Genomic DNA, 23,229 nt, shown 5'->3' with positions numbered 1-23,229 from the left:
AAAAAATACACATTCTGAGACATGAACTGAAATTAATTGTGAATTTTATTAACATTAAATCGTCCTCCCATTTTCACCTCAAAATTATGGGGAAGCTGTGCCTCCCCTGACAAGCCGCCACTGATACTGAGTAATATTAATTAACTACATGTACTTACGATATGGTTAGGGTTAGGATTAGGGTTTGGCATAGGGTTACTTACATGTAATTAAGCATAATTAATTGTTATTATAATAGTGTCACGTTACGCTGTTGAGGGAACACACTGGAATCACGAGGAAACGTTTAACAGTCTTTAATCACGAAACACAGGAGATAAGCTGATAAATTTGCCAAGGCAACTGCAGATTTCTTGTGACAATGTCTTGTCTTCTTGCAAATTTTTGTGACAATAGATTTATAGCTTTTTTTTGGTAGATATACAGCTTTATTGGACAGTTAATATGTGAAGTGAACTCTGCTATCTACTTCTTGTCACGACACGCTGTTGAGGGAACACGCTGGAGTCACGAGGAAACGTTTAACACTCTTTTATCACGAAACACAGGAGATAATCCACAATAGGAGCTTGAGCCAACACACGTAGAGAACGAGTAGACCTGACAAACACAAACTGAACAGACTAGGACTTGTAAACACTGGACAAAATAGACACAGCTGGAAACAAATTAACACAATTAACACGAGGAAAAACTGGGTCACTGGGAGCAAAACACAGATAGTCAGATAGTCCACAACCCTGACATATTGCCCCCCTCCCGGAAGGAGGGGAAATGGGTGGGAACTAAGGAGGAGGACGGATGTCCGGGAGGGGGCCAGCAGACAGAGACCAGGGAGGTGACGATGGAGGGAGGGAGGAGACAGGAGGGGCTTGGAGCAGGAGGAGCCCAGCTGGACCCAGGCCACAGCCATAATGTCGACCCACGGTGGAGCCGACGGAGGCGGAAGGCCAACGAGCCAGGGGGATGCCGAGGATCCGGGGGGCCAGGGTGGAGCCGAGGGCTCTGGCAACTGAGGCGGAGATCCGCGGCGGAGCCGGAGCGACTGAGGACCCAGGTGAAGCTGGCGGGAGGAAGGAGCCCAATGGAGCCGGTGGGCCGGTGGGGCAGGGGGCGGAGCTCCTCTCCGCGCTCACATCGTCCGCGGCTTTCTCCCTCGTGGCGGGCATTGTCGCCGGCTCTCGCACCTGGTCTGACGGCTTGGGCTCTACTTCCAGGGCGATCCTCCGCTCAGTAGCTCGGCATTGCGCTGGCTCGTAGATCGCGGCGGGAATTGGCTCTCCGTCATCAGTGGGCTCGGGCTTTAGCTCCACACAGAGGGGAGATGGTGAGCTGGGCTCTGGGTCTGGAGTGGATCTGGCGAGATCATCCTTGGGAGTGACGATGAGAGGCGATCTGTTTCACGCCAGAATCCACTCCACAAACGCGGTGAAATCCGCTCGAGGACCATCTTCGGACGACTGCGCTCTGCAATCGGCGTTCAGACTTGCCTCATAGAAAGCGCAGAGCGCGTCGTCCAGATAGCTCACGCGGTGTTTAAACTTGCATCGTAGAACGCACAGAGCGCGTCGTCTGGGTAGCTGGTGCTGTTAGCTAGCAGCTGGAACAGTCTAGTATGGTCCTCGAGCGATCTCTCCCCCTGCTCCAGCAGGAGGAGGAGATATTCTGGGTGAAGGAGGGCATCCATGAGGAATCAACGGAAAAAAGACACTGGGTAAAAATGGGAAACAAAACGGAGGGTAGACACAGAGAGGTTACTGTTTTTTTTGAGCACCAAATCAGCATATTAGAATGATTTCTGAAGGATCATATCATACTGAATACTGGAGTAATTATGCTGAAAATTCAGCTTTGCCATCACAGGAAAAAATTACATTATAAAATATATTAAAATATATAATTGTCATAATATTTCACAATATTTCAGTTTTTACTGTATTTTTTATCAAATGAAGGCAACCTTCTTTCAAAAACATTTAAAATCTTACCAACCACAAACGTTTGAACAGTTATGTATATCTAATATTGACTGATAAATTAGTATAAATGTTAAATCTGTTAATCAAGAAATCAAATAAAATAATTAAAAATAGTACATTTCTGGAATTTGGTTGCATTTTATTTTGTAATTTGGCTTAACTGCTGTTGTATGGTACTAACATTCAACCCTCTGTCACTTTTGAAGTAGGTAAGGAGACATTTTCAGGTGCAGACAGATGTGAGAGCAGAAAAAATTACCCAGCATAAGGAAACCATTCCTATTCAGTGTCCACCCCCTCATTTCGAGCACTGCATTACTCCATGTGTTGAGCTACATTATTTTGTGTGTTCAGTTACATTACACTCTGTTCCGTGCTCCATGTGTGATGTTGTGGCTACAGTATCAGTTTGAACTGGGACAGCAGCAGCATCACGGCAGACCCAAATACGGCTTCCCCCTTTTAGCACTTGGGACACACACACATGCACGCACAGATCAGATCTTGGATTAGTGTCCTCTACTGTGGTCCCATAGGTAGCTGTTTCACTGAACACTGGCAAGCTGGCCTCATATCAGAGGAAAATGCCCTCTTTCTGCACTGCAGACACTTGCTCGTCATTCACTAAACAGATTGTAGATTTGCTGTAGCCTCAGGGCACCATATGCTTCTATTTTTCTCCATTTCTCAATCTATCTTTCCATGTTACATACACAGACACTTACACAGCAAGCAGGAAATGGGGCCTGTGATGTGTTGATGCTCGGAAAGTCATATTCCTGCTTTTTTGCAACAGTGCAAAATATGTACAATTTTAATTGGTAAAATAGTAGTCCACAGATATGGCCAATGTCGATATCTAGAGTGCTGGGTGTCAGATATAACAATGCCGTATATAATACTTTGTATTTTTTAACAGTTCACTTATTGTGCATGGTTATTTTACAGACATTACAGATTTTACTTACTGTTTACTAAATTATAAACAGAAATTGTTTATTTTCCAGTGAAAAGGCTGTCGTTCGATTTTGGAACTGGTTTATTACTAGTGCAAAACATACATTGCTAAAGATTTATAGTAAAGTTCAAATGCAGCAGAATGATGATTTCAATCTGTTCCAGATGGATGATTTTCATCTTTTCTCTCAAAGTATGCAATTTTGCATCACTAGCACAATCAAATGGAAATAGGAAAAAAAAAGATTGTTTCTAAACATGTTTCCCAAATATTCTTGTTGCCCTTTCTACCAATCCCATTATTCCATTGTGACTAACTCCGTCAAGGTAAGAGAACTCTTGTGATAATACCTTTACAGTTGTTGGCAAGACCAAGGTAAGACACCGCATGTGAGTGTGGTATAAATGTTAACTAATAGATATCACCATACATCCCAAGTTGATTAATCACAATACATTAAGACAATTGTTTTGTATTACATGTTTTCTGAAGTGTTATGTTTAAATATGCAAATGATGCATTACCTTATTAAATATGCACAAATATGCATACATTTTTCAGAATGGAAATTTGAATATTGGATAAAGCCAGGTTCAAAATTCTTATTTCATTTTGTTGACAAAGTTAAAGGTTTTTACAGAAATACATTTTCTCCATATTTTTAGAAATAAAATGTGATATAAATTAGGTGAATAATATATGACCAACCCCTCTGTAAAAAAAAAAACACTGAACAGACTAGGACTTTTAAACACTGGATAACGAGGGACAAAATTGACACAGCTGGAAATTAACACAATTAACACGAGGAAAAACTGGGTCACGGGGAGCAAAACACACACAGATAGTCCAGAACCCTGACAAATTGTAAGTACATGTAACATGTGTAACAAGGACACCTTAAAATAAAGTGTTACCTAAATGGGCAATATTAAAATTCTGTTTAATACACTGAATTTTTAAAACACGTTTTAAATGCTATAAATGCATTCAGGTACCACAGTGTTAGTATGAAAATTGATATTCATTTTGAGATTTGCTGAAGATTACTTTTAATGGTGTTATTAAATTATTGGTATTTTTAAAGATTAACTCTATGTGAGTAATAGACGAAAAATTCTGTTCTTTTGAGTTTTCTATTCATCAAAGAATCCTGAAATTATTCATGTTTAAAGCAGTTCTGCTGCTTAATATTTTTGTGTAAACTGTGATAAATTTTTTGTATCACAGTTTCTACGAAAATATTAAGCAGCACAACTGCTTTTAATATTGATAATAATAAGGAATGTTTTTTGAGCACCAAATCAGCATATTAGAATGATTTCTGAAGGATCATATCATACTGAATACTGGAGTAATTATGCTGAAAATTCAGCTTTGCCATCACAGGAAAAAATTACATTATAAAATATATTAAAATATATAATTGTCATAATATTTCACAATATTTCAGTTTTTACTGTATTTTTTATCAAATGAAGGCAACCTTCTTTCAAAAACATTTAAAATCTTACCAACCACAAACGTTTGAACAGTTATGTATATCTAATATTGACTGATAAATTAGTATAAATGTTAAATCTGTTAATCAAGAAATCAAATAAAATAATTAAAAATAGTACATTTCTGGAATTTGGTTGCATTTTATTTTGTAATTTGGCTTAACTGCTGTTGTATGGTACTAACATTCAACCCTCTGTCACTTTTGAAGTAGGTAAGGAGACATTTTCAGGTGCAGACAGATGTGAGAGCAGAAAAAATTACCCAGCATAAGGAAACCATTCCTATTCAGTGTCCACCCCCTCATTTCGAGCACTGCATTACTCCATGTGTTGAGCTACATTATTTTGTGTGTTCAGTTACATTACACTCTGTTCCGTGCTCCATGTGTGATGTTGTGGCTACAGTATCAGTTTGAACTGGGACAGCAGCAGCATCACGGCAGACCCAAATACGGCTTCCCCCTTTTAGCACTTGGGACACACACACATGCACGCACAGATCAGATCTTGGATTAGTGTCCTCTACTGTGGTCCCATAGGTAGCTGTTTCACTGAACACTGGCAAGCTGGCCTCATATCAGAGGAAAATGCCCTCTTTCTGCACTGCAGACACTTGCTCGTCATTCACTAAACAGATTGTAGATTTGCTGTAGCCTCAGGGCACCATATGCTTCTATTTTTCTCCATTTCTCAATCTATCTTTCCATGTTACATACACAGACACTTACACAGCAAGCAGGAAATGGGGCCTGTGATGTGTTGATGCTCGGAAAGTCATATTCCTGCTTTTTTGCAACAGTGCAAAATATGTACAATTTTAATTGGTAAAATAGTAGTCCACAGATATGGCCAATGTCGATATCTAGAGTGCTGGGTGTCAGATATAACAATGCCGTATATAATACTTTGTATTTTTTAACAGTTCACTTATTGTGCATGGTTATTTTACAGACATTACAGATTTTACTTACTGTTTACTAAATTATAAACAGAAATTGTTTATTTTCCAGTGAAAAGGCTGTCGTTCGATTTTGGAACTGGTTTATTACTAGTGCAAAACATACATTGCTAAAGATTTATAGTAAAGTTCAAATGCAGCAGAATGATGATTTCAATCTGTTCCAGATGGATGATTTTCATCTTTTCTCTCAAAGTATGCAATTTTGCATCACTAGCACAATCAAATGGAAATAGGAAAAAAAAAGATTGTTTCTAAACATGTTTCCCAAATATTCTTGTTGCCCTTTCTACCAATCCCATTATTCCATTGTGACTAACTCCGTCAAGGTAAGAGAACTCTTGTGATAATACCTTTACAGTTGTTGGCAAGACCAAGGTAAGACACCGCATGTGAGTGTGGTATAAATGTTAACTAATAGATATCACCATACATCCCAAGTTGATTAATCACAATACATTAAGACAATTGTTTTGTATTACATGTTTTCTGAAGTGTTATGTTTAAATATGCAAATGATGCATTACCTTATTAAATATGCACAAATATGCATACATTTTTCAGAATGGAAATTTGAATATTGGATAAAGCCAGGTTCAAAATTCTTATTTCATTTTGTTGACAAAGTTAAAGGTTTTTACAGAAATACATTTTCTCCATATTTTTAGAAATAAAATGTGATATAAATTAGGTGAATAATATATGACCAACCCCTCTGTAAAAAAAAAAAACACTTCAGAATATAAATAGGAGTTAAACTTTTGAACTTGCCGTCTGCACGTGTTACTGAAGTGGAGATGTCTGGCTCAGTGCAGAAGAAAAAACTCGTTTTGAGAAAATGGCCTTTTAAAGATATGCATTTCAATTAAAATCTGCAGATGCAAATGCATAAAGTATAATAAACTCTTAAATGTGTATTTTGGATGTTTTCTTTCCACTAGTCTGAAATAAGACATGATATAGCACAATAGGCCAAAATCTCAAAATCGACCAGTGCAAGAAAAAACAAGCATTCTGCCTGTGGTTTTGCCCTAATTATTTAACTAATGGGTTTGTAGCAACTGGGCCCTTATTACAGAATCAACCGAACTCTAAAATCCTGTCTTATCTGTTTAGCACACTCTAAAAAATGCTGGGTTAAAAAGGGACAAACCCAGCTACTGGGTTGTTTCGATTGTTCAAAACAACCCAACCGCTGGGTCAAAACAACCCAATAGATGGGTTTGTCCCTTTTTAACCCAGCATTTTTTAGAGTGCAACAATGGTGATTTCAGCTCTCAGTTAGGACAAATGCTTAAGATAGGATGTTTCTGTAACATTGCCCCTGCTGGGTTCTCATCGTAGGACTTTAGAATGTCTAGGATGTTATGTATTAGTTTAGTGTGTAATGCTGTAATGTGCTGGGCTTTAGTGTGTGAGGCTGTCATATGTAGGACTCTAGTATGTAATGTTCTAGTGCGTAATGCTGTAGTGTATATGGCTGTGATTTAGTATGTAGGCCATAGAATGAAATTTGGAGCACTGTGTTTCATTCCTTGTTCTCTCATTTTTGTTCCTCGTTTGAGAACAGACCACAAATGAAAGTGGAGGTCTCTTGGCGGATGGTTGTCATAGCAATGTGAGAACATTTATAATGGGATATTTTTCCCACTCTATAGTAACATTCTTTCACTTTGCCTGACGCACACACATTGACTCCTCTTCCTATTCTCTCACCCACTCTTTAAATGACAGATTTAATGACTAACCTCTCACAAATTATGTCACTTCCCCTCTCTGTTGCTTGATTTTGGAACTGGTTTATCCAAAAAGCTTTAGAAAGGTTCACACATAACCTAAGTCCATTACTAAAACTTTAGTAAAATTAGGTTAGTAATGTTCAATTGCTCTTTATATATAGTTCTTCCTATATCTTCTCACATCTCTGTCTCCTTCTGTCTTTATATTTCCAGGGACAGCTCTCTCAAGCACTAAATGTTCTGTCTGATCGGGCCGCAGAGGCCAAAGAGTTCCTGGTGCAGCTCAGAAATATGGTACAACACATACAGGTACAGCAGTGACACACACTAACACTTATGCACTCATACACACACCTGTGCAGTGCTATATCAACTTTTATGATCTGATTTTTTCCTCACCTTGTGTTTCAGGAGAATGGAGTTGAATTCGAGGCATGTCTGGTCGCCCAGTGTGATGCTCTGATTGAAGCTCTCAACCGCAGGAAAGCTCAGCTTCTCAGCAGAGTAACCAAAGAACATGAACACAAACTCTCAGTAAGCACAACCACACAAAACATCCCCAAAGTTAATCTCTAAGATAAATATAGTATGCCGCTTGTTTTACATAAATGTGACAAGAATTGTACACTGTAAGAAAAGAAATATGTAGAAAAATGGAAAAGGTAGTATATGTTCTGACAGGATAAGTTTATGGACATTTCCTTTCAAACCTAAAACACAATCTAATATTTAATTCAAAATATGAGTAAAACACCTGTGAAATATCGATACAGAAAATTCCTTTATATTATTGAGCCATATAGTATTTTTACGGATTTGTGGAGTGTAGTGAGATGAACTACAGGGCAGCAGGGACTCGTATGCATTATCATATAGAACACGGCAAGATGGTTAAAAGCATAAACCAATTATCCAGCCTGCTGTTTCTAGAGTTTTTAAAGAGATGACATGCAACATTCATTTCTCAGTTATTGGGTTTCATTCCTCATTTTTAGGAGTTCATTAATAAACAACAAAAGCAGAATGACAGATCTCTGTACTATTTTCAAGGTAAAAATGGGTCTGGTGCTAATTACGTTTTTACTAATTACTAATTATTAAAAGTCGATTTGATTTCTTGATTGGAGGTTTAGCGAGTGCCACCTTAAAGCTTTTTAATAGAAGTGATGAATGAATTAGATTAACACGTTTTGTTGTTTTTTTTCAATTGCAAGAGCATTATTTTTTTATTACATTTTTTTTAGCTTTGTAGAAATAGAACTACAGTAAAATACATTGAAAACACATAGTCCACCCAAAAATATTATTCCAAACCTGTAAGTCTTTGTTGCTACTGTGGAACACAAAAGAAGATATATAAAGAAGATATACAAAAATAAATCAATAGGAACAGAAACTGTTTTGTTATCAGAATTCTTAAAAATATCTTATTTTGACTCTAGCAGAAGAAAGTAAGTCATACGGGTTTGAAACGACATGAGGGTGAGCAAATGATGACAGAATTTAGTTTAATGTTTGGTTTATTAAAATGTGTTTAACTTACATTCATGGAAATCTTAACACATTTCTGTATTAGGGCAACAGATGACTGGGCACTGTGGATAATTCCTATTTCCCATTTAAAAATTAATTAAATCTCTTTTCTGCCAAAGTTGGATTCAGAATGGACTCAGATTGCTCAGAATGCTTCAGGCAGCAGGGCTAATCAGCAGCCATTGCTGGTGTGTCAAAACAGCCTGTTTCTAGCTAAAGCTTCGATGCCATATAAAAAGGGTTTCTTTCATGGGGGGAATGCAGCTTAATGGATAAAAATCTGGGCTATTAACACAGAGATATTAGTTTTAACCTTGAGTCATTGTGTCCTTGAATCAGACTCTGAATCCCAGGCTGATCCAGTGAGACTGCATCTATAGTTAGTGTGCTGCAATTCTCTGGTTGAAATGCAGCTGAAAGAAACTAAATGTAAACTCAGTGTGCTGTTAAGCAGTCTTAAAAATTCTAAAATTTTAAAATAATTCTTAAATATCTGCAAATATATTATGATATTTTTATGCTTTAGTAGAGTCAAAAGCTTACATACAGCACCTTTAACTCAACTAATTTGCGGTAGATTTCTCTTTCTCTCTGAAAAAAAAAAACTGAGTAAAATTGTATCATTTTGTGAGAATTTTTAAGCTAAATTTCATTGTCAAAAAATAGTTCAACCAAAAATTAAAAAAATAGCTGAAAATATACCCACCCTTATGCAATACAAGATATAGATGAGTTTGTTTATTCATTGGAGCAAATCTGGAGAAAATATGCACTACATCACTTACTTGCTCACCAATGGATCCTCTGCAGTGAATGGGTGCCGTCAGAATGAGAGTCCAAACAGCTGATAAAAACATTACAATAATCCACAAATAATCAACACAACTCCAGTCCATCCATTAACGTCTTGTTAAGTAAAAATCTGTGTGTTTGTAAGAAACAAATCCATCATTAAGGCACTTTAACTTTAAACTGTTCTTTGGCTTCTGGCCAAAATATATAATAATCTATAATCCATAATGATGCTTCCTCCAGTGAAGCATTATTATTCAGTTATAGTTTTCAGTTAGATTAAATTGTGGTCTACTTTTCACTTTTTACTTTTCAAGTCAATTAATGTTACTGTTACTTTTGGCATATATAGATGTTTGTTTTTTTACATTGAAAGATGACACATATATCTGTCTGTGAGTTATGAAGGGAAATGTAATGTTACAATTGTACTGGTCCTGGTCTAGTATTTGAGAATTGGTGCTTTTGCTAGCATCTTTTATAGGCCTATTCTCCCTTCTTGTCTCCATGCTGCCACAGGCCTGTTACCATGGTTACAAAGATGTTGGGGTTCTAGTTTTGACCAGTGGCTCTGCGAGATGAGACTGCATTTATTCAGTTCTGTCTAGTTTTGTCTGGTTCTGTCTCATACTGTTTGGATTTGAATGGCTTTCATGTGAAGTGTTTTATGTTTGAATCATTCAATGTGGTTAGATGCTCTCTGAGACTGTCTGCAGCTTTGGAGGGCGTGTGTGTGTATTAGTGTGTACTTGTGCATCATGTAAAGGAGATGTAACTGGTAGGTTTAAGTAGAAGTTGGAGTGGCACACACTGACACATACATTCATCCACTGAAATATGCAGACATGAAGTGCAAATGGATTTTAATATGTTTTTTTTTGTAAAAGGTCAGTGATGTGTTTGCTTCTCAGAGAGGATGCTGACAATTGGTCTTGCTGTTGCCTAGCAACCCTACCACAGCACAGTTATCATGAATTCATTCTTTCTCTTTATCTCCTTTTTGTCTCAGGTGGTTCGTGATCAGATATCCCACTGCACGGTGAAGTTGAGGCAGACCACAGGACTAATGGAATACTGTCTGGAAGTTATCAAAGAAAACGACCCCAGCGGCTTCCTCCAGGTCATTGGCCCTTTTAGTATCACACTAATAGACCTCATCTGCTGACACGGGCCAGAAAGTTAGGATGATTATACACTAGAGAAAGATCAGATGAAACTTTTAACGGATGGGAATGCATGAGATCTATTTTAAGGATGTACCAAGATCCAAATCAGTTTTCAGTAGAGCAAATTGGATTTCCAAAGACTGGACCGCTTCTCTGAAATTCTTATTGGTCAATGAAGTCCTTCGTCAGAGTGCACTGCAGCAAGTGTTTTTCTCAACCTTTGCTCTGCTCTAAAATATTTAATTGGTTAGATATTAGGGGTGAAACATATGTATTGGTACCATATTTCATTTTTTATTTTTCTGTATTGGTCAGTATTAGATATTTCTGCATGCTCCTTTTATCAGTTTTTATTTTATTTTTATTTGGATTACCTTTGCCATCATCGAGCACTCATTTAAGTTATTTTTTAAAAACACTAACAATTTAATAATAGTCTTATTTTTAGCAAATCTCAAAATTAATATAAATTTGTAATGTAATAACAATATATAATTTTGTGATGCCAAACTTCACTTGTAGCATTTTAAAAGCATTTTTATTTTTACAAAATTGTGTTTTTATTTGAAAAATAATGAAGTAATAATAATTATAAAAATTAAATGATAAAATTATTATTAAAATAATAGTCATCAGCATATATATATATATATATATATATATATATATATATATTAAAAAAAAATTTTTTAAATAAAATTGATTCCTGTGATGCAAAGCTGAATTTTCAGTAGCTATTGCTCCAGTCACATGAACCTCCAGAAATCATTTTAATATGCTGATTCGGTGCAATTATTATTAAAATAATAGTCATCAGCCATTATTTCATACTCTATGGTTTGGTGATGTCTACATTAATTTGCATATTTTTAAAAAGTATTTTGAATTTAATTTATAGTGTCTCATTTTTAAATTTTTATAAAAAATAGTAGTTTTATATTTTTTATATATTATAATAATACATTTAATATATATTAACAACATGTTAAAATAATTTTAATAGCGGCCTTTTTTCAAGTATCAATAATAATAAAAATAATTGGCTTATTGTTGTTGGCCAGAACTTTAATATCTATACTAGTAGATATTATTATATTGCTCTTTGTGAGTGTTGTGCAAAACTGGTTGTAAGCCAGTGTAACATCATTGGTCTCTTGAGGACCTTGGTGAAGACTTTTGTACAATTCACTAAGATTAAAAAAGACTAGATATACAAATGGAAAACTGCCTAGAAATTACTCATAAATGAGTGGAGAGGGCATGGAAAGGTCATGGAAATGTCTTCGTTAAAAAGTGTGTGATCCTATAAAACTTTTCCTCAAATACAAGCACTCTTGCTCAATGACACCTTGCCTTTCAAAACTTTTCTGATCACAAAATGTTTCTTGCTCCCAGGATTCTTATTAAATTAACAGAAGGTCATACATTTACATAATGGCAACACTTCATTAATTTGACTTAATGCCGTGTAATATATTCTGAATCACAGTCTCAAGTTATTTAGCAAGTTATGTAGCAAGTTATTTAAAAAATTTTTTTTAAATAAAATTGATTCCTGTGATGCAAAGCTGAATTTTCAGTAGCTATTGCTCCAGTCACATGAACCTCCAGAAATCATTTTAATATGCTGATTCGGTGCTCAAATAAATGCAGCCTTGGTGAGCATTAGAGACTTCTTTCAAAAATATTAACCTCAATTTAAAAAATCTTAATTATTCCAAACTTTTAACTACCATTCTGCTGCTCAAAAGCATCTTTCAGAATTGACAGCCATTCTACAGTTATTATATTGCAATTAAGATGAATGGGAATTATTAGATTCTTGATCCAGGTATCAGACAGTTCTGAGCTTGAATGGGCATGTTGCTGAGCAGAATGCAACAAAAAGTGTGGGGCTAGAAAAGCTTGATATGTCCTAAATTGGAGCCTAATTGATCGGCCAGCATTTCAACTCCACACATTAATTTTCAGTATGGAACTGAAGCTGTGCAAAACCATGTATAGAAATACACAGCACTGATTAAATGTATGATAAAAGTACTGCATCGTAGAAAAGTACAGATATTTTCATAGCAGCATCGAGCAAAACTGCTATAATAATGACTATTCCAAGGAAATCCTACAGAGACCATACATTATTATTTTTTGGACACTGCATGATGATTCTGCTCAGCTGACTCAATGATCTGTCAAAGAGAAGGAAGTTTTGCTCTAAAGGAACAAAAATTGGAGTAAACATTGTTCATGCATATACGCACGCAAGTACACATCTGATGTGAGTGTGCATTGTATTAATATAGTGATATTGTTGAGCGTGGGTTTGTCATTTGGCAGTGAACAGTCAGAATGAGTGACGTTCATTTGAATGATGAGGAACATGCATGTATTTCCAATAGATCAAGTCAAGTCCACAAACATGGTGTCTCATCTCACATTTGCCGCAAAATGCCTGAGTCTAAAGATGATTCATGCCCCTCACTGCAGAAGTCTATTTATATTAGAGGACCACTGCACCCACAAACACAGATTTACACGATCACACATGCATGCATGAACACACACAACCACTGTCACTCACTGGCCCCCGTTTACACTTGGCATTAACTACTCACCCTCATTTCATTCCAAACCCGTAAGACCTTCGTTCATCTTTAAAAAAGACTAGATATACAAATGGAAAACTGCCTAGAAATTACTCATAAATGAGTGGAGAGGGCATGGAAAGGTCATGGAAATGTCTTCGTTAAAAAGTGTGTGATCCTATAAAACTTTTCCTCAAATACAAGCACTCTTGCTCAATGACACCTTGCCTTTCAAAACTTTTCTGATCACAAAATGTTTCTTGCTCCCAGGATTCTTATTAAATTAACAGAAGGTCATACATTTACATAATGGCAACACTTCATTAATTTGACTTAATGCCGTGTAATATATTCTGAATCACAGTCTGTGTGTGTGTGTGTGTAGATCTCAGATGCTCTGATAAGACGGGTCCATATGACGGAGAATCAGTGGGGGAAGGGTTCTCTGACCCCTCGCATGAGCAGTGACTTTGACCTGACGCTGGACAGCGGACCCCTGCTGCAGACCATACACCAGTTAGACTTCGTCCAGATGAAGGGTGAGTCTGTGTGTGCGTGAGAGGGTGTGTTTCATTTTTTTTGCATGGCTTTCCTTAATGACACAGTAAGACAGAACACTGGACCCAAAATAACCCAGTCTGCCTTTGTTTGTGGCTTTTTGTGTGTGTTTAGTTCCAGCTGCTCCTATTCTTCAGTTAGAGGAGTGCTGTACTCAAACCAACAGTGCGACTCTGTCATGGAAACAGCCGCCTCTCTCCACCATTGCTGTGGATGGCTACATTTTAGAACTGGATGATGGGAATGGAGGCCAGTTCAGAGTGAGTGTCACATAGTGTCACATAGTGAACCCTTCAGTGCTAATTGCATTCTCAGGATTAGATATGCATTACCGGTCAAAAGTTTGGAATAATTAAGGTTTTTTAAATGTTTGAAAAGGATGAAAAGTCTCTTATGCTTACCAAGACTCAAACACAGATTTACACGATCACACATGCATGCATGAACACACACAACCACTGTCACTCACTGGCCCCCGTTTACACTTGGCATTAACTACTCACCCTCATTTCATTCCAAACCCGTAAGACCTTCGTTCATCTTCGGAACACAAATTAAGATATTTTTGATGAAATAATTTTGATAAATTAATTTTTTTAAACTATTCTTCTAGTATTGTGTATTTATTTTTCATTTAATATAAGTTCTGAACAGAACTTTGTGATATTTCAAAACATAATGAAATACTTTAGCCACAAATTTCATCATGGAGCGAAGGCAGAGCGGTGTTTCTGATCAGTTGAGCGAGGAGCTGGAAATGCTGAAGTGATTATTGAATGCTTGGAGTGCGGAGGAGAAATTGTTGACGCTCCACTCCGCTTGTATATTCTGATCACAAGTGACCAATGGTGATTTATTTTCATTTCATTTCGGGGTTACAAACCATTTAAAAGTTACATTTTTGGGGTTCATATATTTTTTAATGCTTTTGAAAGAAGTCTTTTATGCTCATCAAAGCTGCATTTATTTGATTAAAATGCAGTAAAAACAGCAATATTGGAAAATATATATATATTGTGTTTTCTATTTAAATATAACTTATTCTTGTGATAGCAAAGCTGAATTCTCAGCCGTCATTACTCCAGTCGTCAGTGTCACATGATCCTTGATATCATTCTAATATGCTGATTTGGTGCTCAATAAATATTTCTTAAAGAGCAGGTCATATGGTATTTTAAAGTGTCCTAATATTGTGTTGGAGTCCCCTACAACAGGTTTAAATGCATCTAAGGTCTGAAAACATTGTAATTTTCTCAGAATATACATTTAATATTAGAGTCATTTGCCAATCATTTTGAAACGATTCGTTCCAAGCAAGTTCGGAGCAAACCCCTCCCTTCCATAAGCCTACTCTGCTCTGATTGGTCAGCTGGCCAAGCCTGTTGTGATTGGCACAGAGAGGAGTCCTTGAGCAAGTTAGCGAGCGCTACCATTGACAAAGCACCTTTACATAAAACAATAATATAGTGCTCCAATCCGTTCTTAAAATAATGACATAAAATACAAAAACACTTTTGCAAGCGAATTGTGCCTACAGCTAAAGTTTAGCTGCTAAACTGTGAACACTTAAAACAATAATGGTGGATACGTTAGCCGAGTGCTAACATGACTAACTGATGAAACAATACAGTTTGTAAACCAAAATATGTCTACTGTAATGTTTGAAGAACGACAGACAGAAGACGCTATGTCTTAACTTTTAATCAGAATGCAGAACAGCTGTATCACAGGCGCAGCAGCCTAACTAACTCGCTCGTCTCTCCCGTATTAACACTATAACTGTGCAGCAAAATAAACAGCAATTTCACAATGATTATAAAGTCAGTGCGCTACACTACATTCTTTATTACTAAACGAAGTAATTGGAACAACGTCAGTCTACATTAATCAACACATTCTTAGGAAATAGTGGGTTCACAGTGAATTATCCGAACTACTTCAGTAATATCGTGCTTTACCTGGAAACCTAAAGCTGCACTAGGTATACATCACATATTAGCACAAAAACTTCATATTTTGAGCACTCAATTGAAAATGTACACATAACGTTTCAATCATACTTACAGGTTGTGGTTCAGAGAGCTTGTTTGTCCAAATTGAGAAGATTAGAAGCCAACGAAGATAAAACCCAAGATTAGAAAAGCAGTCCTTGGTAAAATTACATGCACACAACAAAAGGTTTGAATTGTATTTCTGTCGTATTTCGCGGGCAGGCCGGGATTATGCAAATGTGTTACCCAGTGACTTATACGGTAACAGGCAAAAGATCCGAAAATATGACGACTCGTTTAGGCGATTCAGAATCGACTCTCTCTTTTGAGAGACAATATCTTTATTTATCATGCACTTTTTTGATTAACAACTTTGCAGATTGTTTTCATTTAAGGATAACTACGTTATAAACGGCAAAAGAGATATTTTTCAAAAACCCATATGACCTGCTCTGTAACATTATCAATATTTAAATCAGTTGTGCTGCTTAATATTTTTTGTGGAAACCATGACACATTTTCTTTTTAGCATTATTTAATGAATAGAAAGTTCAAAAGAACAGCATGTATTTGAAATAGAAATCTTTTGTAACAACATAAAAGTCTTTACTGTTACGTTTTGATAAATTTAATTGATTTAATTAAAAAAACATTAATTTCTTTCAAAAAAGTCTTTGAATAATGATTTGATTTGAGTGATCTGATCATAAAATGAATCACCTGAGATTAAACTTAGATGCTTTACCCCATATATAGCCACACACACTCACACTTACACATATGCATTGAAATACTCTCTCTTAGACACACGTTGTCACCTATACATTGACACACACACACACACACACACACACACTATCCTCTAAACAGGCCAAGCTCTTATTTTAGAAAGTCAGGTTCATGTGTTCTCATATTTGCTCCATTTTCGGGTAGATTTTTAGCAACAGTATCACATTGTGTTTTTCCCAAGATATTCATCAGCATATAGAAAATTTGCATTCTATGCTAAGTATGTGTACTACACACATAGCATACTACATTCTGTAGAATGTATACTTTCTGCATGCCTTGGAATACATAGGCTGAATTTGAAGTAGCATACTATTCTTACTATAGTAATAGTAAGAGTTGTATGGTAGTATGCTATTCCGATTTCAGTCATAGACTTAATTTGTTAGTCATAATGCAGTTTACAACAGAGCACTGTGTGTTGGGTACTACTGCATATTCCACAATGTAGTGCACTGAGTCTGGCCTTTCATTTCAAGTGTGACCAAAAAACCAAAAGTAATATTGAAGAGTTTAAAAAAAAAAAATTTCTTCATTCAGTATTTGATTAGACTGCCACGTTAACACATTTTAACACAAAATTGTGTGAAACATGTATACTGTTTCATGTATTCTGTTTAAAAAATAGTAGGCAGTATTCAGTATATAATGTGCAGTATGCAGTAAGGGTGTTAACCATGTGTGTTTACTAACTGAAGTGTGTATTCTGCAGGAAGTGTACGTTGGTACAGAGATGATATGCACTGTGGATGGCCTACACTTCAACAGCGCTTATAAATCTCGTGTTAAAGCGTTTAACTCCAGTGGAGTCGGCCAGTACAGCAAAATGCTTGTCATGCAGACATCAGAGAGTAAGAGATGTTACCTCACTGTTACACACACACACACTCACTCTTAATGCACAGGGAAGCTTGAGCATGTCAGTGCAAAATAATACAGCAGATTTTTATTAGTTTTGTCAATATAGTGTGCACTTTCCACAAATAGTATATACTTTGGTGTCTTTTTTAAGCAATGGGATGCATACATTTTTGTTGTTAGGCCATCAGATACATTTTATAAACTAGTTTCTAACATAAAATTAAATTAGTAGCTAGTTTTGCATGTATGTATCACCCTTAAACATTGTTCAAAACTAATTAATTTTTTCTTTTTAGATTTTTTATATTTTTTTTTTTTTTTTTTCAGATTTTATAGATGTTGTATATTTATTTTTTATGTTTATGTTAAACGATGAGTATCGAATATGATACATCAGGCTTTTGAGGAATATTTATTAGTATATCACTCAATCGTTATTGTATTGCAAGCTATCAGAATTTCATCTGACTTTTTTCCATATAAATATCAGCAACTGCACCTAATTTCTAAATGTTCAGTTTAAAATGTTATAAAATAAAATAGCTTAATAAAAGTATGGTGTTTTTCCTCCTTGAATTTAAGCTCCATATTCTCGTATATCATACTATATGAGCTACAAAAGCCTGATGTATCAAATATAATATTCAACAAAAACTTTTTTTTTTACATTTTATATTATAATATTATATTTTATTATTATATTCTTACATTTCAATAATGATATTTTTCTGGCTATCATCTTATGATAATATAATATTAATAATAAAATAATAATATAATAACAAATATAATATGTCAGACTTAACAGGTTAATTGTAAATTACTAGAAAATAATGAAACCACACATTGTTGCATTGTTGCAAAATCATCATTTAAAATAAATAGAAAATCAAACAGGTCTTATAATATTTAGTTTGAATTCCTGGAATTTGAGCATTTACCATTGATCATTTAATTGAAAAAAAAATTAAAGACATTCAGGTTCTTTTTTCTGCCCTATTCATGGAAAGTGCCAGTGATGTCACATTGACAGTCTGCTGTGGAGGTCTTTATGAACACCATTGTATGTCTAATTGTATGTTACTAATATAAATGAATATCATTGTTAGTGTGCTGTTAACTGTACTAACGCTCTATAGTAGTTTATTACTTGTAAGCGCTGAGTAAGTCCAGCTTCCCTGATCTGCTGCTTTCCTTCCTCTCTTTCAGTACCCAATTCTGTTACTTTCTTTTTTTTTCTCTCCTTCACCCCTCTGCATTTTCTGTCCTACATTTTCCACTTTTCTTTATTTCTCCAACCTTCTCTCGCTCTTTTCCCCTCTTTCTTTCTCTTGATTTCAGTGAGTCTACCTTCATATGGTAGTAAAACTCTGGCAGCAGGTATGAATGCCTGAATATCTGAACATCATCATTGTTAAACTCATATACCCTTTCTTGGCTGCTTGTGTATGTTTGTTTGCGTGTGTGAGAGAGTGAGTGTGTGTTTGCAAGTTTGATTTGCAGTGTCGACTCTCTCTGTGTTCTTAAACTCATCTGGACTTTTATTCTTACTGTAAATCAAAGCTCAACCAGCCTTCATGACTGTATGTATTATGTGTGTGTTGTTTCTGCAGTTGCCTGGTTCACCTTTGACCCTGCATCGGCCCACCCTGACATCATCTTGTCCAACGACAACCTCACGGTGACGTGTAACAGTTACGACGACCGTGTCGTCATGGGCAACACAGGGTTCTCTCGTGGCGTGCACTACTGGGAGATGACCATCGATCGCTATGACAACCACCCTGACCCTGCGTTTGGAATCGCCCGGGCGGATGTCATGAAGGACGTGATGCTGGGGAAGGATGATAAAGCCTGGGCCATGTATGTGGACAACAACCGCTCCTGGTTCATGCATAACAACTCACACACCAATCGGTATGAAGTATGCATGCTTGTGTTTTGGAACTTCTTTAGATGATAATTATGACTAAATGATTATCATGACAATTTTAAACAATCGGAAATTTATATACATCATGCTATTACTTATTCAGAAACCATGATCATTAAAGGCCATGTTGCTCACAGATTTGAGCAAAATCTAAAAAAGAAGCAAATTTAATGCAGTTAATTACTTACCAGCTTGTTCTCTGAAAACCAATTGGTGTGGAAACAATTCTCTTTCAGAAATTGCTAATAAAGTTCACAAACAGTTACAAAGATACAGCAAGTAACACACTGAATTAAATGTGAAATTCTGAAGTAGAAAAACTGAAATAGTATTTTATAATAAATAATACTCCAATAATCTTTTATTTACAACTTTAAAAAAATATTTTTTTACAGTGTAGATATCAATCACTTTTTCAAAAAAAATGCATTATATTATATTATTATAAAATTATAGAAAGAAATTCTTGGAAAGAAGCCTGATAAAGCACCTCATCACAAATGTTCACTGTTGCCCTTGGTTACAAAGTGGATACTATTTAAATCTTACATGAAGCAATGAATGAAGCTCATTTTAATAATTACATAAATGAATATGTTCTAAATGTTGTTGTAATAGTCCTTAGTCACATAATAACTCATAAACTACATGTTTAAAACATATATTTGTGAAATGTCAACAAAATTATTGCCAATGTTGTGACAAGGTGCTAACATAGAAGAATCCAGCAAACATGATTTTCTGTCAAAACAGAAAATACACCCACTTTACATAAAAAAAAAGCATTTCTCTAGAGATTGCAAATACAACACTATTGTTACAGTTTCATAAATCACACCGCAGTTGTACCGTCAGCTGGCAATATAGAAATAACGCCTTCACCCACACAGTCACAGTGAACAATATGCTTTATTGTTTTCATTCTTTTTATCTTTCATACTCTCCCACCTTCAGTGTCTTTACCTGTGTATAGATGGTGTGGTAGAATCAGCTGTTGGATCTGAATATTATTTCTAAGGCGCCATAGGTTGTGGATTAACACGCATAAAATGTCCCTACTATCCAAGGGAAATCACTGAAATAGGTGTCCTGGGAAATTACACCTGTCTCAGTGACAGTCCTAGGCTCTGTGAACAGCAAACATATCTCTACGGTACCTGTAAATTAATATGCATGTTCAGGCTTGCTGACATCTGGTTGCATGTTTTTGGAGGCATGGTTTTAGACAGAAAGCATATGATGGAAAGCTGGGGCTGGTTAATTTGTGGTGGAAATGAGCAAAACTACAGCACGTTCAAGTGGATGGAAAAACCGTGATGCATTACTGCCACCTGCTGCTGGTTAATATTATTCTCATGCAGAGGAGAGAGGTCAAGGCTAACAGCAGGCTAACAGGAAGATCTGTAATATATTTGTAGAAAATGCTCAGAAAAATGTTGACTAAAAAATGACACTTTTGTATTTTGTATGTGTTTTATTGAAAAACATGATTGTCTATTATAGGTCTTGCACTCTATTTGGTCAATGCATCGTCTTTCATTTATTTTCTGTTTTTCTCTTCTCCCTCTCTCAGTACGGATGGAGGAATAAGTAAAGGAGCGACTGTGGGTGTGCTGCTGGATTTCACTCGTGGGATTCTGTTGTTTTTGATAAATGATGAGCAACAGGGACCCGTTGCCTTCAACACACTGGAGGGCATGTACTACCCGGCCATCAGCCTCAACCGCAATGTTCAGGTAACATTAATTTCATTCATTCAATGAAATAAGATCCATAAAAGAATATACTTAGGTGAAAACGGATGTAATGAGATCTGTGTGGACTTTATGATGCAAAACACTTTCTATCTGCTTTCAAAAAGTTATATATAAAGTATATATACTAATATGCTAACTTGAAACAAAATAAGATATATAACATTTTTGTGCATGTTTCTTTTCATAGGTGACTCTTCATTCTGGGCTGCCTATTCCAGATTTTTATACACCTGGAGAATCTGAAGCTGCAGTCTCAGTCTGCTGAAGAATCATTACAACTGATACACACTCATATACAAACACACACGCACAGACAAGTGTGCATGGATTCAGCTGTGAGTACTTTGTGGGGGAATTGCTGCAGACAGTCATTAATTCATTTTAACAAGTTCTAAGAGCTCTGAAATGTAAATGGACGTGATATATGTGAAGGTTAGTGTTAACTTAACCCTAACCTTAACTCTGACCCTGATGTCAGGTAAATTGATATTGAAATTCTTGAATAATTTTCCTCTCTCTTTCTTACACTTTTTCTAGATATGATTATTATTATTATTGATGTTGTCATTATTGTTTTAATGGAAAAAGGTGCTCACGGATGTGAACTCCCAGATTACTGGATATTAACAGATGTCTGTCTGTTGTTTCATGATAAAATCCTCTGTGTGAAGTTAAGCTTAGAAATAAGTTACTGATGTGTTAGACCTTAGAGGATGCATTTTACATTACATAAAAACGTTCTGTTGCATATAAAGGTGATTTTAACTGCAGATGGGGACAGAAACTAGAGTAAAATATCTAATATTACAACCTTCTCATTCATATTATGCCTCAGTTAATGTTATATATACTAAACCATACCCTGAAACTCAAACTGTAAACCCTGACCCAAACCTAATCCCTAAACCTAAACTCTGTCATATTACACCTCAGTCAACTTGAGATATTTCCAGCCTTCCTTCCACATTCACAGTGGATGAGCAAACATACATTTGGGACATATTAGGCAATGCCAGAATGAGCTGAATGTGTGTCAATGAGGAGGTAATGGCTTTCAGTTTGTTGAACAGAATAGAAAACATTAATTGGGACAAATACATGCACACATACACACACACACACACACAGGCATTTTCACAGCCTTGCGTAACGTATTATGGAGAGATGAGAATGAATAAACTTTTTGTTTCTCTCTCTCTCTGTTTTATTTCTCCTTTGCTGCCTCAAATCTGCACAAGCTAAACGCAAATGCTAAACAAATAACTGGTGCTGCTTATGTTCAATGTGAGAAAATATTGCAATATAAAAGAATAGAGCTGCAAATCAAAAAGAGAGACAACTTTAAACGAGACATCATACATTGTGGCTGCTTGAAGCATTGGCTATTAGTTTACCATAAAGGATGTACTTTTGCATTAAGAAAAATATTTAAAATCCCACTGGTGGGGTTAAAATATGGAGCAGGTGCTGTACTTTATCTGTTTGTTGAGCACATGTTTTATGCTCAACAAACAATTGAATGTGTGGGTGCAGTGAGGGAAATTTTCACCCATTGTAAATTGTATTTTTTCATAAATTAATCCCAATATAAGAAATGTATTATTATTATTAATATTAATATTGTGTCTAAATTGTTGTTATCTGTAAAGTTCTATGCTCAATAAACTGGATTAGGTGCAATATAAAGTTGTCTTCTGTCATTTCCCTTTGAAAATAGTTTGTGCAAATTTGCAATGGCAAAACTTTGTAATAATGTTAATGTTTTAAATCGTAATAATGTGGGGTAATCGAGTCTGAATCACTGAAACGAGTCGTTCTTAAAACGAATCCCAAGCAGTTTCATGTTGACGTCAACATGAAACATTAGCATATTGCCGGCCCTTACCACTCTTAAAAATAAAGGTGCTTCACGATGCCATAGAAGAACCTTTTTGTCTAAATGGTTCCATAAAGAACCTTTAACATCTGAAGAACCTTTCTGTTTCACAAAAGGTTCTTTGTGGCAAAAGAAGGTTCTTCAGATTACAAAAAGGTAAAAAATAGATGGTTCTTTAAAGAACCTTTGATTGAATGGTTCTTTGTGGACCCAAAAATGGTTCTTCTATGGCATCGCTTGAAGAACCTTTTGAAG

At 35.9% G+C, this 23,229-nt stretch overlaps 1 protein-coding gene across 7 annotated transcripts in view; it reads left to right on the top strand.

Annotated features, from left to right (window-relative positions):
- LOC107683494 (E3 ubiquitin-protein ligase TRIM9) overlaps positions 1-22,631 on the top strand; it is a 25,427-nt gene extending 2,796 nt beyond the window's left edge. The window contains exons 2-12 of one of the 7 annotated variants that reach the window (XM_016479575.1): positions 6,968-7,015; positions 7,350-7,445; positions 7,548-7,670; positions 10,471-10,581; positions 13,595-13,748; positions 13,882-14,027; positions 17,260-17,398; positions 18,750-18,788; positions 19,022-19,271; positions 20,915-21,077; positions 21,286-22,631. In XM_016479575.1, the coding sequence (XP_016335061.1) occupies positions 6,968-7,015; positions 7,350-7,445; positions 7,548-7,670; positions 10,471-10,581; positions 13,595-13,748; positions 13,882-14,027; positions 17,260-17,398; positions 18,750-18,788; positions 19,022-19,271; positions 20,915-21,077; positions 21,286-21,363 (1,347 nt within the window). In that variant the 3' untranslated portion in view covers positions 21,364-22,631. Of the gene's footprint in view, positions 1-6,967; positions 7,016-7,349; positions 7,446-7,547; positions 7,671-10,470; positions 10,582-13,594; positions 13,749-13,881; positions 14,028-17,259; positions 17,399-18,749; positions 18,789-19,021; positions 19,326-20,914; positions 21,105-21,285 lie in introns of those variants that run through there. The other 6 variants (XM_016479553.1, XM_016479567.1, XM_016479559.1 and 3 more) reach the window with 6 other exon arrangements.
- Positions 22,632-23,229: the final 598 nt, after the last annotated feature.

The sequence above is a fragment of the Sinocyclocheilus anshuiensis genome, unplaced genomic scaffold (assembly GCF_001515605.1).
Source record: "Sinocyclocheilus anshuiensis isolate Anshui unplaced genomic scaffold, SAMN03320099.WGS_v1.1 scaffold413, whole genome shotgun sequence".
Classification (NCBI taxonomy): Eukaryota; Metazoa; Chordata; class Actinopteri; order Cypriniformes; family Cyprinidae; genus Sinocyclocheilus; species Sinocyclocheilus anshuiensis.
This window is presented reverse-complemented; position numbering and strand designations above follow the sequence as displayed.